At 36.3% G+C, this 16,850-nt stretch overlaps 1 protein-coding gene across 2 annotated transcripts in view; it reads left to right on the top strand.

Moving 5' to 3' along the window:
- Window positions 1-16,850, top strand: part of GABRA2 (gamma-aminobutyric acid type A receptor subunit alpha2) — a 64,854-nt gene that overhangs the window by 34,117 nt on the left and 13,887 nt on the right. For both annotated transcript variants that reach the window (XM_055723147.1, XM_005433596.4), the window contains exons 5-8: window positions 5,291-5,511; window positions 7,335-7,417; window positions 10,175-10,318; window positions 11,113-11,265. In XM_055723147.1, the coding sequence (XP_055579122.1) occupies window positions 5,291-5,511; window positions 7,335-7,417; window positions 10,175-10,318; window positions 11,113-11,265 (601 nt within the window). The remainder of the gene's footprint in view (window positions 1-5,290; window positions 5,512-7,334; window positions 7,418-10,174; window positions 10,319-11,112; window positions 11,266-16,850) is intronic.

The raw sequence follows: 16,850 nt of genomic DNA, 5'->3' as shown, positions 1-16,850 counted from the left end.
GGTCATATATATCTGGCAGACATTACTTATGTATTAAAAAATTAATATATGTTCCTTTGAAATGCAGTGATGGGATAGTGTTTAACAGAGCTGTTAAGGGTTTTGATAAAAAATAACCAACAGTGCAGTTTCAAACCACAACCCTCCTTCATAAGGGAGTTTATTCAGAATATTTGCAAGAATTCTATTCACCAGTGTATTAAGATCCTCACCTTCTAAAGACCTGAAAGTAATCTCTGACTGTCTGCTATTTTCTTCTGTGTTCTGTGTTTTGTACACATCAGAAGGTAAGTTTTGGAAAAGAACAAATGGATTTAGTTTATACATCTGTGCAGTGCGATTTGATGTTAGACACACAGCTAGTGAAGTACTTTCACAGAGCCCGAGCAGCCTGCGTTTTGGTGATTAGAGCTGAAGGGCTTTGGGGAAGAGGAGATTTGTACCGGGAACTCTTTCGGTCCTGATATTGTTAGATAATAATTATTTTTAATTTTTTTTTTTTAGAGGAGAGATACGTAGAAAGTGAGATGGACATGGTAGGAACATTGTTTGTCCAATCTGGAAGACAGGCCTAGGTAAAGCCAAGCCATACAGTGGCGTACTTCAAGAACTATGGGGTTTTGCAGCCTGTTGTGGTGTGTGAGCCCTTGTGTATGCTGTTTGCACTGTGCATAAATCTATCCCACAGAGAATGAAATGACCAAGACAACAAACGAATTATTTGATCCTCCCACTGTAAAGCTAACTTCAGCATTCACTCCAAAGCTAGGTCCAAATGCTCAATAAGGAAGTTTGGTAAAATAATTTGCAGAAGTTCCATCACAAACTTGCACTCCTCAAACACACAAATATGAGATTATAGCAAGAATGCATATACTGGGCAGATTATTTTACTTTAATTATATTTCTTTAAATCTCCTGCCTAAAACTCATTGTTTTCTTGGAAGTGGTTTTGATACTTACTTGCATACCAACTATGTTAGTGTTCGGTAGTATTAGTTGCATACTAATATTGTCAATGTTTTTAAGCTAAACATCACACATTGTCTTAAGGTAGATATGACACCAAGAATATGCTTTTTAAGAAATAAAATTAAGAAATGATACTAATGTAAAAGTAAATATTAATATGAAATCGCTATATTAGCTAGGTGAGATTTTTGTCCGTGAATCTTGTGTGTTTATCCTGTTAAAGTAGCAACCACAGTAGTTCTGACTGTCTTTAAGGAATCAATAAAAAAGCTGCATGTAACATTTTCCCTTTACTTATTTTTAAGTTTTTGTATTTGCCTTTTAAAAGTTTCATATTTTAGATTACTTAAAATTTGCTTTCATAGATCTATATGTGTGTCAGTTAATGGCTTTAAGAGTGGTCAAGAAAAAGCCAAACTTTCTTTAGAGAATTGACTGAGAAAAATCTTTTCAAGTAGGGAATGAGGAACTCTGGCCTGAACCATTCACTAAACAAAATTCTGTGTTCCAGAGGGTGATTAATAAAATGTTCGGTCTGCTCCGTGGCAGTACTGCTTGCTAATGGGCACTCACGATTTTTGAGATGTTTGGAACACTTCCATCTTTACTCCAGGTGCAAAGACTGCCAAAATCTGCCAACCATTAGCTGAGAGGATGAGAGTACTTTTTTTGTTGTTGTTGTTTGAACTTTTCCCATACTAATCTGGCCTTAGCAAAAAAGAAGACTGCTGTGTAGTGAGGAGGGATTGCTTATACTCAGGGCAGTTAAAGCTTCTCCCAGAGATACTAATGTCTTTTTTTCACTCTGCATACTGTTATGCACAACAATTGCATATTAAATGAAGAGTGAAATTCCTTCACCATTTTACTCTTCTGACCATTGAAGTGGCAGAGGCTCAAGTGGCTCTTAACGCTGTAGTAAGAATCTCATCTGTACCTAAAATATCATGTAAACCAGTATAATACATATTTGAAAGATTATGTTTAATTATACTGTGTTAGAGTCCAGCTGTGAAAGCACCATTTCAGATACGAATCAGTAGGAAGCATTTGCTTATCTAGAAATGATCAAAGGAGTCCTTTGTAGTCCTGGAAGTATGCTCTTGTGATTCTGTGAAAATACTGCATTTGGTAATGTCCAGACACAGCACAAGTTTTCTTCACATAGGAGAATATCTGCGGATTGTATGAGAGGAGTATCAGGTAGTAATGTGAGTGTTTTTTTCTGGAGTCTGGATTAGCATTTCTAACAGAATGTTAGTCTTGCTTGGAAAGTAAACATTACACAGCATTTGCCACAAAGTGGTACATATATGTGGAGTAGGAAATAGTTATAAAGTCTTTTGTAGCATCTTTTAAAAAGGATGGCTTTTTATCACATTGATTATATACAAAATACTTTAATACTTTCCTGTTGTTTCATTTGTTTTGTATAGTAATCATCATAGGGGCATACATGATCATAAGTTTAATAGCTTTAGCTCAGGAGGGAACATGGGATCAGTAGATGCAAACAGCATGGACTGTATTTTGCTTTTCATAATCACACTGTAAATGGACCAGGGAGAAGTTAATTTCATCTCTGTGCCTTGGTTTCCCTTCATATAGAATTGAGATCCCAATACTTCCTTTGAAAAATGCACTGACGTCTATAGAAAGATAAGTTATTTAAGAACTATGTGAGATTTTATTGCTGTTGTGGTAAATGGAAGGAGAAAGGTGTTCATGATCATTCACACCAAACCTTGGTTTATTCCCTGTTTCCATCTTCTAAATGGGATGTCCTGCAAATAAAGATTTCCAGCACGGATTGGATGGAAAGGTTAGAATTACCTGTGGCTCAGTCAAAGATTTATCAGTGGGATCTTTCAAGGCTGCAGCTCAGATTCTGTCCTGCTTATTCTGCTTCCTAAGCAGTTGCCATGCATCAGATGTGGTTTTTTTAAATGTTACTGTTTTGATTTAGTGGCATTCCATGTCAGCTTTTTTCTGTTTTATATCTCTTGTAATTCTTTTTATATATGTTGGAAGACAACAAAACAGCGGGACATTTGAATTTTTTTCTTGATGGAAATTTTACAAAATCTTGAGATTTATATTCTAATCATTTTTATGCGGGGAAATTTTTCAAAGAAGCCTGTAGGACTTATCACTCCTGTTGAATTTCAGTGGGATTTCAGAGTCTTACTCCCTCAGGCTCTTTCCACTTCTTTATACCTCAAACATCAATCTTATCATACCTAGCAATGATTCATTGGCAAAGCCCCTCAGACAGAAACCACAAGGAGGCTTTTAAGGCAATTGTTTTCCTTTAATTACTTGGTATTTCTAGCCAGATTTCATATATTCCCTCTGCTTCAGGGCACACTGTTCCCACTGCTCCTGGTCCTCCATGATTTTGTTTTGTGACTTCCCCTAATCTACAACTGAACTGATAGATAACTTGGAATTTGTAAATGGCATTTTAAGTCACATGATGTTTAGCAAATAAACCAACATATACATCAGCAATTAAAATAGAACAGTTGAATATGGTCGATCATAGAGGAATGGGCAAAGTACTTGTCATGAGGCAGTGTCTCTGGCAGTGATGAGAGACAGCAGAAGATCAAGTATAATGTGAAAGAAACATATGTTTTACTGTATAATTTTGTATTTCACAGATATATTTACTAAAATATTATTGGAGGTAATACCAGCTAACATTAAAGAAACCCAAGCAAATTAATTTTCCGTGTACTGTAGTATTAGTTTTAATATTTGTTTTAGCAACTATCATTTTGACAAAATTGTATTGTAGTAATGTAAGACCCCTTGATGTACCTAAAAATTGTGCTTGTGGTTTTTGCCAGGTTAGTTTATAAGTAACCCATCACATCATTCCAAAAAGATCTCCCCAGGTGCCTTTCTCAGTTAGTAATGACAACTACTTTCTCTCCTGCCCCTGCCATGCTCCTTCAGGTAATAGAATTCTCTTTATTCCACATGCTCATCTTAGCCTCTGGCCCTGACCTGGAAAAGGTCCTCACAGCTCCTTGGCTCACAGACCAAAGGAGCTGTCAGTTCTCGCTGTCTACTCAGCACTCCTGTTGTATCACCATATGATTGACTGGGAAAAAACTTGAGCCTTGTTAATCAGCACACAAGGGAGCCAGCAAAAAGTGACAGGGGCTGAAAAGTTCCTTGAAATCACTTTTATATGGAAATCGCTCGAATATTTTATATTGGTTGAATTTTATCGGGACTTGTCCATTCAAAGATAATTTACTCAAAAATGGTTTATGTGAACTGTAGCGTTTGCAGAGTAATTGCTATAGTACAGACTGTTGTAGTATACTAATATTTAGAAATTGTGAGTCCATTTTGCAGTCCAACAAAACCAAAATTGCACCAAGGTAGCATTTGCCAATACGCAGAATACTGTTTGCTTCCAATGAAGTTTTAAAGCTCTTCCATTTCCAATTCATGTGCTGTTCTGACAGTAGCAAACCACTAAATCCACTCACAGATCCAATTTGAAGTTAGTTGATGAATTTACATTATCAGTATCTTTTTTGTTTGTTTGTTTAGAACAGCAACAAAAGCCAGCACATGGGATACCCAGCGCTGGGTGACACAGGCATCTGGTCTAGGTCATCAGCCTGTTTTTGCTTGCATCCTTTTCTCCAGACTGCAGTTCCTTCCCCAGATTAAGCATCAGAGTAAAGTTCAGCAGACAGCGTGTCTGTCGCCTGTTAATCATCAGCTATTGTTCCCTACTTATGTACTTTTGTTAATAAAATCCATACCACTGCAGAGCCTTACTTTCACCTTTGGAAAAATCTTTTATATCAATCTGCCTGGATGTATCACTCCCTTTGTGGGTGGCCTTGTTACGTTCCTTCCAGTCTCAGCCATTCCCCATGCTCTTGAAATGCTGGGTGCTTCTCCTCCTTCAGGTGCATCTGCTGCAGGAACTATTTAATATCCTTCTGTGTATTTTTTTTCTTACTTCTTAATGTAAAATAGCTGTGCGTATTGAAATTACCCTTGGCACACATACTATGTATACCAGGTACAGAAATCTAAATACTGGAAGGGTTCGATATACAAAACAACAGCAAACAATCACAAAGGAGAATATTGTACCTTTAATCAATTGACTTCCTGTTTATTATTCTCAGTATTATACTGAGAATATATATTTTATGTGATGGTTGTTCTGCCTTTACAGTTTTAACAAGGGAATTTTTGCAATCAGAGCTTTTCTGTTTTGGCCCCTCAAAAGCAGATTAATGTTTCATTGTGTCAAAAAAAGCATATCTTTATTCCATTACAGGAATACACAATAGATGTTTTCTTCCGTCAGAGATGGAAGGATGAGAGATTAAAGTTTAAGGGACCAATGAACATTCTTCGATTGAACAATTTAATGGCCAGCAAAATCTGGACCCCAGATACATTTTTTCACAATGGGAAGAAGTCAGTGGCTCATAACATGACGATGCCAAACAAGCTTCTACGAATCCAAGATGATGGGACCCTCTTGTACACCATGAGGTAAGGCTTGTCATCTTTTTCATTTACTCAAGCTATTTCTTGAGCTATATCTCCTGTGATTTTTCCAGGTAACAATTAAATAAGGTTCCAGGAGAACGTTCCTTTGTTTCATTTCTGTCCCAGCAGAAAGAAAGCTAGGAAAATGTACACCTTGTTTCCAGTTCTGTTGCGAGTCTGTTGGCTGATAATGAGCTAGATCAGTCTTCCTACATGTTCATCAGCCTTCATACCTCTATAATGTATTAAAAGATACTGACCACCTGCATAAAGTGCTTTTTGACCTTCAGATGGGAATCACTCTGTAAGAATTGTTAAGAATACTCAATCTTAGAATGATTAAAATAGTGTATGACTTTTGCTTGTTATTGCATCCATTGTACCAACCATGTGAACCTTTAAATAAATTTATTGTTAAGATCCGTGGCAACAAAAAATAAAGAGGAAGAGGTAAGGGTTAATAAGACCTCCAATTTTTTCCAGCAAAAAATACTTGGTAATAATTGTTTCTTTACACCTAATTACAGTATTTTAGTTACAGTTTTAATTTTTGCATCCTGTGCATGATTAGCAGCTAAGATAAACATTTAGCTGGTAAAATGTATTGTTTGCTTAGAAAATATTTTATGAAAAATTATAAATATCATCTATGCATGGGCATAAGGAGCATTTTTATAAGAGTGATTTCTTCTTTGATTACTCTTTTTGCAGAAATGTTGCCTATATGAGCTTTTAGAGATTTTTTTAATCCAAAATTCCAGAAACCTCTGACTTAGTTTCTTTTTCTTTAAGAATGTTTAATAAATTAAATTCATTGTGAATGTAGATTTAAAATCCCCAGCCTGAGTAAGATATAAAATATAAGCTGTAAAGCAAATATGTGCTGTGCATTTTTTTTCCATGCAACCATACCAGCAAATTTAGTATACAATACCCAAACTCTTACAGTTTTGAGTGTTGATGGGTAGACTGCTAATAATGTTGAATGATGTGGTGGCTGGAGAAGTTCAGAAAAGTTTGCTGGAAATAAATTGAAAGCCCTATTTATAGTATTTTTGCTTGGGCTCAAATCAATATTTGAACTTGTAAATCTCTACCCAGAGGAGACTTACAGGATAAGAAGGACAAACACAGCTGCCTTTTTTTTTTTAAAAAAAAAAAAAAAAAGGGAAAGAAAATTCTGTCAAAAACTTTCCTCAAACTGTTATAAATTATTTTTTGTCATATTAATCCCCATATTTGATACTGGAACATTGCTGGGATTTTTTCACAAAATGAGCAAAAGTGAATGCATTGTTAACATACTGTCATGCTTGTACATAAATAAAAATAATAATCACAATTAACATGGAGAATAGCAATCTTTTGAAAGAACGCATGGGGTTTTTTCTACATCTTCCATTCAAACTGTAAAAAAAAAAAAAATCAGAAAACTATGGAGCACAGTCCTTAGGCAAATTAACTGTATTTTATGTGTTTTTGTAATGAGCCTTTGAGAGCCATATTATCACATATGTACCTCAGAATATTATGAGAAGAAAATGACTGTTCTTAACAACCTGCAGTTACATAATTTATATTTTCATTTAAATGGCCCTTGCTTATGGTTTTGAGGTCAGCCTTTTCAGGTTTTTGATGTGATAAGTCAATGCCTTCCAAAGGAACACATAAGAGGGAAGAAGCAAGAGCTGATTTAAATTTTAATTAGTTTAATATAACATTTTAATTTCATCTCCTAAATCAGCATGATCTCTGTTCATTTCTGTGGAATTGATTTTCTTGTCCTGCTAACTGACTTAAATGCATAATGGTCTTTTGCCTTTTAGGCTTACAGTCCAAGCTGAATGTCCAATGCACTTGGAAGACTTCCCTATGGATGCTCACTCATGCCCACTGAAATTTGGCAGCTGTGAGTATATAATGAGAATTATAGACTTTGGTTAGCGCATATCTAACATTGCTCAGCATCACTTTATTTCAGAAGTTGGTACATGAGAGGTTTAAACACAGGACGGTACTTTGAAAAAAAAAAAAAAGTAACCTGACACATCAAAATCTCTTTTCTCTACTCAGCGTTGTATCTTCTAATGTATTTTAAAGCTTTCTTGACTCCAGTTAACAATAAACACTATGCATCTAATTCAGCAGTGCACTGATCTACTTTCATTCCAGTGTGCAAACTATACCGAGGAATGCAGTCCTGGGTGCACATAGCCTGTCTAGTATTAATGAAGAGCTGATTAAAGACTTCAAAGAATGTTTTTTTTCATGTATTGAAACATTTATTTTCTTTTTCTTGTTAATGATATTTGTTTTTACATTCTTAGCAACAACAAATGGCTTCTTGTGACAAAAAATTTCACTCATGGGTATGTCTGCATCTTACAGACAGGTGGACCTTGATCTCACTATTATTATTTTAACAGCAGCATAACTTCATTTATATTACAGCCTTCCTCCTTCTTCATGGATTAGGATCACTAATTTTGTACACTAAAAGGTTTTCTTTTTTAATTTGGCTGCAGCCTATGTTCTCTGCTGGGTCCAGGAAAGGGAATATTTTTTGGAACAAACTGATTAATACCTTTAAATTCTGGCATATCCCTTTTCCTTGGAGTTTGGAGCAAATTAAATCAAGCCTGCGTTTCTGATGATGTTTCCACACTAGAGGGAAATCTTAGCTATGGAGATAAAAGATCATTAGAGTTAATAATATTTGTATCATGGAGCCTTTTTTGTCCTTTAAATACTATATTTATAATACATAATACAGCTTAACTAACACCAGAGATGTTAGCTGAAATTGGCTACTGGCTAATAGTGTTTACATATACATGCACAGCAAGGTATGTTTGATTTATAAGGTGTGGGAGGAAAAAAAGACTCATATGTAACCTCAAAACAACTTTAAAAACCCTGTGATAATGAAACTGATACTCAGACCAAGAGACTACTTTATACTACGACTGCATTTCCATTCCTAAGTTGGAAACCTTTCCGACTCACTCAGTATGTTAGACTTTCTGTAAACAGTTTCTTTCTTTTTTTTTTTTTTTTTTTTTTGTTTGTTTGTTTGGTTGGTTGGTTTATTTTACTTACTAATTTATTCTTTGTTCTCTGCCCATGGTTTCTGGTTTTCCAGTACACAGGAGAATTCAAACTGTGAGCTATGTGTTTTTAGAAAAGCTGTCTTTCTTTTCCCCCATAGTCACGTGTGCTTCAGCCCATTGGCACATCCAGGGCACTCTTATTTCTGTCCATTTTATTTCTTTAACTAGCACTCCTTTCTAGACTACTGTGCATTTTTCAGCTTTTTGAAATTTTTTTTTGAATGGTGAATAGTGGTGAAAACAAGCAGGAATCCTGAGGATTTTGGTTTAGCTGGGACAAGTCTACTAGTGGTATATATTTGTCACAGCTCTTCATACGCTGTTAATCTTACATTGCTAGGAGGATCATCAGCCTGGGTGAATGTCTCCCTTTTCTTTTTTACACATAAGAAAAGATCCAAATTGAATGTATTGGAGAAGCTGTAGGTTAATAGATTACCCATCTTTATCAAAAAGTCTGGCCAACAGTGGGGTGGATGGGGACAAATCAGCAGTTGGCAATACGGCTGGTTTGCATTAAAGCAGAGGTCTTGTGGGAAGCTGGAAAGGTAGAAGGGAAATGTTAAAAATCTTGATGTTACCTACCTGTGATATTTTGTTAGTCATGCATTTTACGGCTAGTTGCATGAAGAATCTTCTTTCTGGGTCTCCAGAGATTTCTCAAGTGAAAATGTTTTCAGCTCAATAGAAATGTTGCTTTTCTTTTTCACTTCACTACAGTTATGGTATAAGACTTAAAATATACTTGTCTCAGTAAACCAAAATGAGCACACACTTTCTTCCATCAGTGGTTTACCCTTTTCCTTTCATACTACATTTGTTAGACTGGAAAAATCTTGCAGGACATACTACATTTTTTTTTTCTTTCTTAATTACTGGAGAGGCATTAATGCTATTTAAAATACAGTGTTGATTTGCTTTCATTCTAGTTTAGCTTGACAGACTCTAGGCCAAATGTATGTGTGATCATGACTGCCCTGACAGAGCAGTCTGCTTGATGTCAGTGTGTCCCACAAAAAGATGCCAAGGAACGAAATTTCAGAGAGTGTGCAGGGCAAGGCCCTGAGCCACTGCAAGTTTGTTAAGGGCATTGTCACTGGATCTGGCTTCCTATATTGAGGTATGAATTTCATCTAATAATAAAATGCTTGTCATACATTCCCACAGTGGAGAGTGGGGACAATGGAAAACGGGAACAATACAGGAATGAATTTTCAAAAATGTCATGTGTCCCTAAACAATGGGAATTGTTGTTCTTTTCATCTGGTTTACCGTGAGTTGTAGGATATTTATAATACCTAATCTCTGACAAGTTTTTTAATAGTGTAGAAGAGATGTTGTCTGTAATTTAATGGCAATAAAGTGTGGTTAATAAGATCACAAATGAGTGCCCTGTTCCCATTCTGCAATAGGTATTTACCCTACAGTAAAGCTATTTTAAATGGCCAAACATTTTTTTACCATATCATTTTAAGTAACTCTTCTAATTCTATGAGTTTTGATGTAAGCTGATTAATTTAAATTGCTGACAACATTTTTTATCTTATTTCCCACAGATGCATACACAACTTCAGAAGTTACATACATTTGGACTTACAATGCTTCAGATTCAGTGCAGGTGGCACCAGATGGCTCAAGATTGAATCAGTATGATCTTTTAGGCCAAACAATTGGAAAAGAGACAGTTAAATCAAGTACAGGTTAGTAAAAGATATTTTGAAGAAAAAGACACTCACTTGGCTATGAAGAACATAGGCATTGCTGGTGGTGTTAGAAGGCTACTGAAAAAAACTTGCAAAATATAAGATATTGGGTATAGTCCATTAATGTATGGTACAAGTAACACATAGCAGCACTTCACTGATTCTTTCAAGTTAATAAGTAACTGGTGATAGCAGAGGTGAACTTGTCCCCCATGACTGTCTTTTAATGCGATCTGGAGCTCAGTCTTGAATCCTAATGTTTGTAACCCAAGACTGGGGTAATTGTTTAATTTCGTATGGTAAGTGACACTTTTTGTCTACTAAATGGTGAAGCATGAAGATTTCAACCACTTTTTCCTTCCATCAAGTTTTTGGCGTTAAACACTGGATTATTCTACCAGACTCTAGGCTGTGTTCCTGTATGTGCCAAGCTGTGATGGACCCCATGATTATCTTCTGACTGTAGACTAAGTTCTCAGGGTGCTTTTGTGTGAACACAGAGTTGCTTATGTGCAGGAGCCTGTAGGATTGAAGCTCTTGTGAGGACACACAAGAGTTCCTATAAGTTCTTGAACACTAATCTTTCCTCGAACTCAGTGGGAATAAGGTGTAGCTGCACTCAAAAACTTCTTTATATTCCTTAGGATGCTTTCTACTGCAAAATACATTCTGTGCAATTTAACCCTAGTGCATTTGTTTCATATGAACATACCATTCTTTTACCAAAGAAATGTACTTCCTTAAAAAGATAACCTTTGGTTTCATTGTACGCTGTTTTTTGTGGCACCTAGGTGAATACACAGTAATGACGGCTCATTTTCATTTGAAGAGAAAAATCGGTTATTTTGTCATTCAGACTTACCTTCCCTGTATCATGACTGTCATTCTCTCTCAAGTGTCATTCTGGCTGAACAGAGAATCTGTACCTGCCAGGACAGTTTTTGGTGAGTATACTGAGTAGCATTAGCTTTGTTTGCAAGAGCTGAAACTGTTAGGAAGCATTTCTGTAGTATGCTTGGTAAAGGCTTTTTTCATTCAAGTTAGTGTGTTTGTAGAATGTGATACTATTTCTAGTCCAAAATACAGCTATCTTACAGGTCTTCTGAGAATCCCAGTTTTTGGAAATTAGCACGTACGAGAGAACTGTCCACATACCCTTGAGCCTTAAAAGGAAAAAGTTTTCACAGAATGGAAAAAAGATGATAATGTTTCTACTTAACAAGTAAATTTAGATTATTTTCTGAAATGCCTTACCTTGATATTATCCAAATGTTTTGGTACTTGGTAGGTAAGCCCATTTCTAAATATATTTGTAAATTAAGCAAATTAAATTTGAATTTGTTGGATTATTTGAATGCATTAAATGTTGCAAGCTGCAGTTCTTTAAAAGAAACCCTACTTTGGGCAGCTGGGAAAAACTTGCACACTAATTCAAATTGGAGAGTACTGTAAGGGAGTGAACAGTTTCAGCAGCGCAAAATAGTGGTGGTTCTCTTACAAGGTTTTGCTCTCTTTATTAAAGCAGAGTAACAAATGTCTTTCTTCTTTGCATAACTTAAACTTCTTTTAATTTGTTTGCTTTTAAAGAAAAAGAGACTAGCACAACAAAAGGAAAGTGATGTCTGTGTGGAATCAGCCATCATAAAAGCTGCAAAAAGTCATATGATTAGTCATCGGTAAACACTATGCAGTCTTTCAAAAAATAGGCCAAACTCAAATTTATATTGAGTATAATGCACAACAGAGCACTTACTGTCTCTGCTGGTATTGAAAATGTCACACAAAGTGTTGTTAAGATTGCAGGTTTGAATATGAGCCGCACTGAAGTCTCATGAAATGGGCCAGTGGTTTTAGTGGGACCGGTTATCAGGCAGATTTTTTTTTCTTCCTTCAGAATCTTCTGTGAATTTGTCCATTTCTGCTTATCCAAGTGCACATTCCTCTTTTCCAGCCTTGCAAGTACACTGTCAAATCTGTCTATAACTCTAACTTTGCCCTTTTCTGTACTCTCTCCTATACATTTAGGACAGTGTAACTGATTTGTCCATGAAAAGTCTCACATCTTCTTTAAAATAAGTAATATTGGCACGGCAACCTGCTGCTTTACTCTCCTGGGGGTTTAGCGTAATATGGGTAATGAACAGTGTCCTGTTTCAGGATGCCTTGGAGGGAGCAGGGTCGGATAGCCACAAGAACAGAACCACCCCACCCAGTGACATAAAATCTAAAATCTGTTTGCTCAGCGCAGTGGGTATACTGAGGAGACAGCAATTTCTGTACTAGTATTTTGTTTCTGCCGCACAGACATGCTTCTCACGCACCCGCCAGGGCTCGTCCCCTGCAGGCCAGCTGTAGACTGGCGCCCTGAAGGAACAAGACACAAGACGTGTTGAGGATCTGCCTGATGGAGCAGCCTGGCCTCTGTAGCAGTGTTTGCACCTCAGGCCTAGCCTTCTACATCGGGTTGGATGTCCCCTGAGGAGCTACTTCTTAACATTCTTTTACACTGTGGATGAGATTGTCAGCATCAGCTGCCAAGGGGTGCTCTAATCGCGTAGCCCCAGGTGAACCTCCTGGTCTTTCTCCATACCTACTGACAGCAGTAGGATTTCTGATACCCTCTGGTCTCCTGCCTAAATGTGTTACAAAACTGTGAAGTTAGCCACAGTTTCATAACAAAGTTTGTCTGTTGCTTCTTACTGTTTTCTGTCTCATACTGAATTAATCTTGACAGAGCTTGGCAGGTGCCCTCAAGGTCTCATTTGGGTGGTACTTTTGGGTAGACTCCACCCAGTGACACAAGAAGCCTGTACGACAGCTAAGTCAAAAAAAAAAAAGCTACTTCCAGCAGGGAATATAAAAAATAGCAGGAGATAGCACTTTACATTTGTATTGATCATACTTAACTTTCAGTTTTTATAGGGAGTAGTCACTTGCTGGATAGCCATCTTTTCATTGTGTAATAAATATATCAAAATTAAAGTATGGTTAAGTAGAAAATATTAGGTTTGATAAAGTGTTTTTCAGAATCAATGAGAAATTTGTTTCAAATATCTTCTTGAGAGCTACCAAGTCCTGGAAAGGACTAACCACTGAAGTAGGATTCCTTTCAAAGAAACATAACTCCCGGTTATTCAAAACACCACTTAGCATTTATTATTTCATGCTTGAAAGAAGTTACTTTTCTTTCCCCTTTCTATTCTCTCTCAACACAGTTTCAAGTTCCAGGTTAACATTAAGGGCTTGGTATAATGAGGCTTCTTTTATAGTTGAGCTCTTTAATCCCTTTCCTTTATGGCACCTATTTAATATTGTTGACCTAAGCTATCTCAAATGAATTATGGCCTAATGTTATATTGTTTTAACTTTGCTTTAAATTATTGAAAGAAGAAACTTTTATCTTCATTAATTAAGTCTTGAATGTGTTTTCTCTAGCAGATAAATTTGAAAAGCATTTGATTGCATTTTTAACGAAAGGGAATAAGCTTGGTTCATAATGCCTTCATTTAGTGCAAGATTACAATCTGTTTCATTTAGTCATGTGTTTATTGTTATGCACTTAGTGTCAACAATATTAGCAAAACCAATCTTGTGCATCTTACTGAATTCTCACGTCATTTTTAAGGGGTCATAACATTTAGAAGCATTGCATATATTTGAATAGCAGTATTAGATGCAGGTGACAGAAAAATCAGAAATTAGTTTTCTCAGTGCTACAGTTTTCTATGTGGTTTAACTCACATGGAGTAGGAATGAGAATGTTGAAATGAATGTAGTCAGATATATATTATTTGATACCCAAAGCAGGCAAGAAGAAAAATTAGTAGTCTTTTTTTTTTATTATTACATTGTCCTAGATGCAGAATTTTAAATTCACATAGCTGTGCTCTTTGGTCAGGACTCTGTTCTCTGTGGTCATTTTATTCTTATGCTGCATTCCTATCCCTGTGTTTTTCTTGTTCTTAGTTATCTTGGTTCATCTTTTCTAAGCCTATATTAATTAATGTACATTTTGAAGCAAAAAGCCATTTAGACCTGAAATAGACACACTTTTAAACCGTGCAACTACAGAAAGGGAAGCCTAAGAAAAGTGCAGATTTGTTCTGGTTATTTTTACATGGGAATTGAATTATGTAGACCCTTCCTTTTGAACAATTCTGTATGTACAAAGTACCTTTTCCCATTTTGTTGAAAAAAATCTCAACTTATGTTATTTACTTTGCCTTTCACATGCTGCAGATTGTCTTTCATGCATTTAGAGATATCCCACCACTCACAACTTTCAGTCTATAATTCCTTAATTGGGAATTTCTGCTAACTGCAGCCATAATGCTCTAGTGGTAGGCAGTGGGCAAGCATATCTGAGAACTGTAGCCCTTGGTTAGAGACTGAGCTCGCTGCAAACAAATTAGTGTCTTCTTAGCTCAGTGGTGTGTCAAGACACTAGCTGGTGTTCCTGGTGTTCCATAGTGGCATAATGACATGCAACTTTTCTGGGAGCTGATGTAAATAGCACTTGCCATTCAGCTTTGGGAATTATCTTGACTGTCGATCAATGGGGAACTTTGTTCCACTGCTCATGTTTAGAACAGTGAAGCAACATGAGCACCAACTTCACAGTATGTATATGTAAATTGAATGACTGAATGCAGCTTTTCTGGAAATAGATTATGTACGGTCCTTGGCTTCCCATGCTATTTAAAAAGGCTTCCCATGCTATTTAAAAAGGCTTCCCATGCTATTTAAAAAGGGTAGTACTTCTGCCCTTTCATGTTGTTGTTCTTTTAGTAAAAAGGGTAGGCAGAGCACTTGAGCTGTTTCCTACAATCTTTCTCTCAATGGTTGTCCAGACTCACCTCCTGGTGTCTATGCAGAATCCATGTACCCTCCTGTTGTACTGTATTCTTAAGTAATACATATACATTGTGTAAGTAAAAAAGAAACAGTTTGGTGTGTAGCCAGATGGTATGGTATAATACTTTAAAATTACACTATTTCCAGAATTGTAAAGCTTTTGTTTACACCTCCAACTATTTACTCTCGGAGTGATAAAATGAAGTAGTAATCTGCCTCTCTGTAAAAGGGACAAGTCTTTTCTTTCTGCTATGTTATTTGTATTTATAAATCTATTCAGGTTTTGGACCAGGTTGAGTGATCTAATTACCTAACATTTGCAATTACTGTTAAGGAAAAAGAAAGAGTGAAATAATAGAGCAATGGAATTAGCTTCCTAATAAAATAAAATAAGGTAATTTATCAGTCCTTTTGTGATGTGTTCTTCAACCAGTATGTATCTTTGCAAAGTGTTGTGATGAAAAAATAAAATTGCAGTAGTAGCATGACATTTTAAGAAATGGAACACATCTTAAGCATTTTATACAAATAATTTGCAAAGCTGAAGCACCTCTTTTGTTACAGAAATGTCCTTTGGTAGCTCTTTATTTAGGCCTTGTACTTTTGTTCTCAAAGGAGATGTCCACATTCTAACATGAGAAGGCTAGGACATGATTTAGTTGTGTAAAATCTGTTCAAATTAGAAAAATCAGTTGATACACAAAAGGTGAAACTAGGGTCTAAAAGAACTTCTTCCTGTCAAGGAGTAGCCTGACTTTTGCACACAAATGTGGGCATAAACTTGTCATCTTGATAGATTTGAACTTTAATATTTATTTGCTAACTCCTCCAATTTCCACTGTATGCTCTTAGTTAGGCATTTCTATTTTTTCAGTTTACCTCTTCCACTGTTGCGTGGCAGTGCCCTATACCACTGAGTGACAGAAATTGTTGGCCCAGAGGTGGCTGGCTAACTTTAAACACATTTTGAACAGTATCCGTCTGTCCTGGAATCCAATATATGACAGAGCTGGTACTTTCCCCAGCCAGTGGAAGTGCTAGTGAAAAGCATTGAATTTGCAGCCTGGAGATGGATATCCTCTCTCCAATGAGCTGCTGCAAAAGTGGCACCATGAAAAAAAAAATAATATCCTAGGCAATCAAGTAGCTTCAGTCTTGGCCTGAATGGATAAACCTGTAGTGATAGAAGATACTTTAGATTTTATAGACATGCACTGCTGAGAACAGAAAGTGTAAAGATGTTGGAGTATACTTGCTGTCAAGTGTAAAATATTTGGTCCTCTTCAGAGAAGGGAAACATCAATGGTTTATTTTTTGGATCCTTTTTAAAGACAAACTGGTGACTGCTTGTGGTCTCTTACAAGATGATACCTGTCCATGTCCTTCTGGCACCCGTTTAGTGCCACATCTGCTGGGTGCTGGGCTATAGAAGATAGTTCTTGACCTGTATAAACTATGGTCTTTCTATGTCATAGTGAGTTATTGTGCAGTCTTTACACAGCCTATTAAATTATTTAGGCTGTTCAGAATAGTATAAGATTTAGAGGAGAAGATTGGTTTCCTTTAATATTTTTTACTATCTCTCTGTAGGGGGACAATCCACTCACCATTTTTTATACCAATTTTAGCTCACTAGTGTTCTGGATTTGGTAATGCAGTGAGGAATGTTTCTGAT

This window comes from Falco cherrug, chromosome 1 (assembly GCF_023634085.1).
Source record: "Falco cherrug isolate bFalChe1 chromosome 1, bFalChe1.pri, whole genome shotgun sequence".
NCBI lineage: Eukaryota > Metazoa > Chordata > Aves > Falconiformes > Falconidae > Falco > Falco cherrug.
This window is presented reverse-complemented; position numbering and strand designations above follow the sequence as displayed.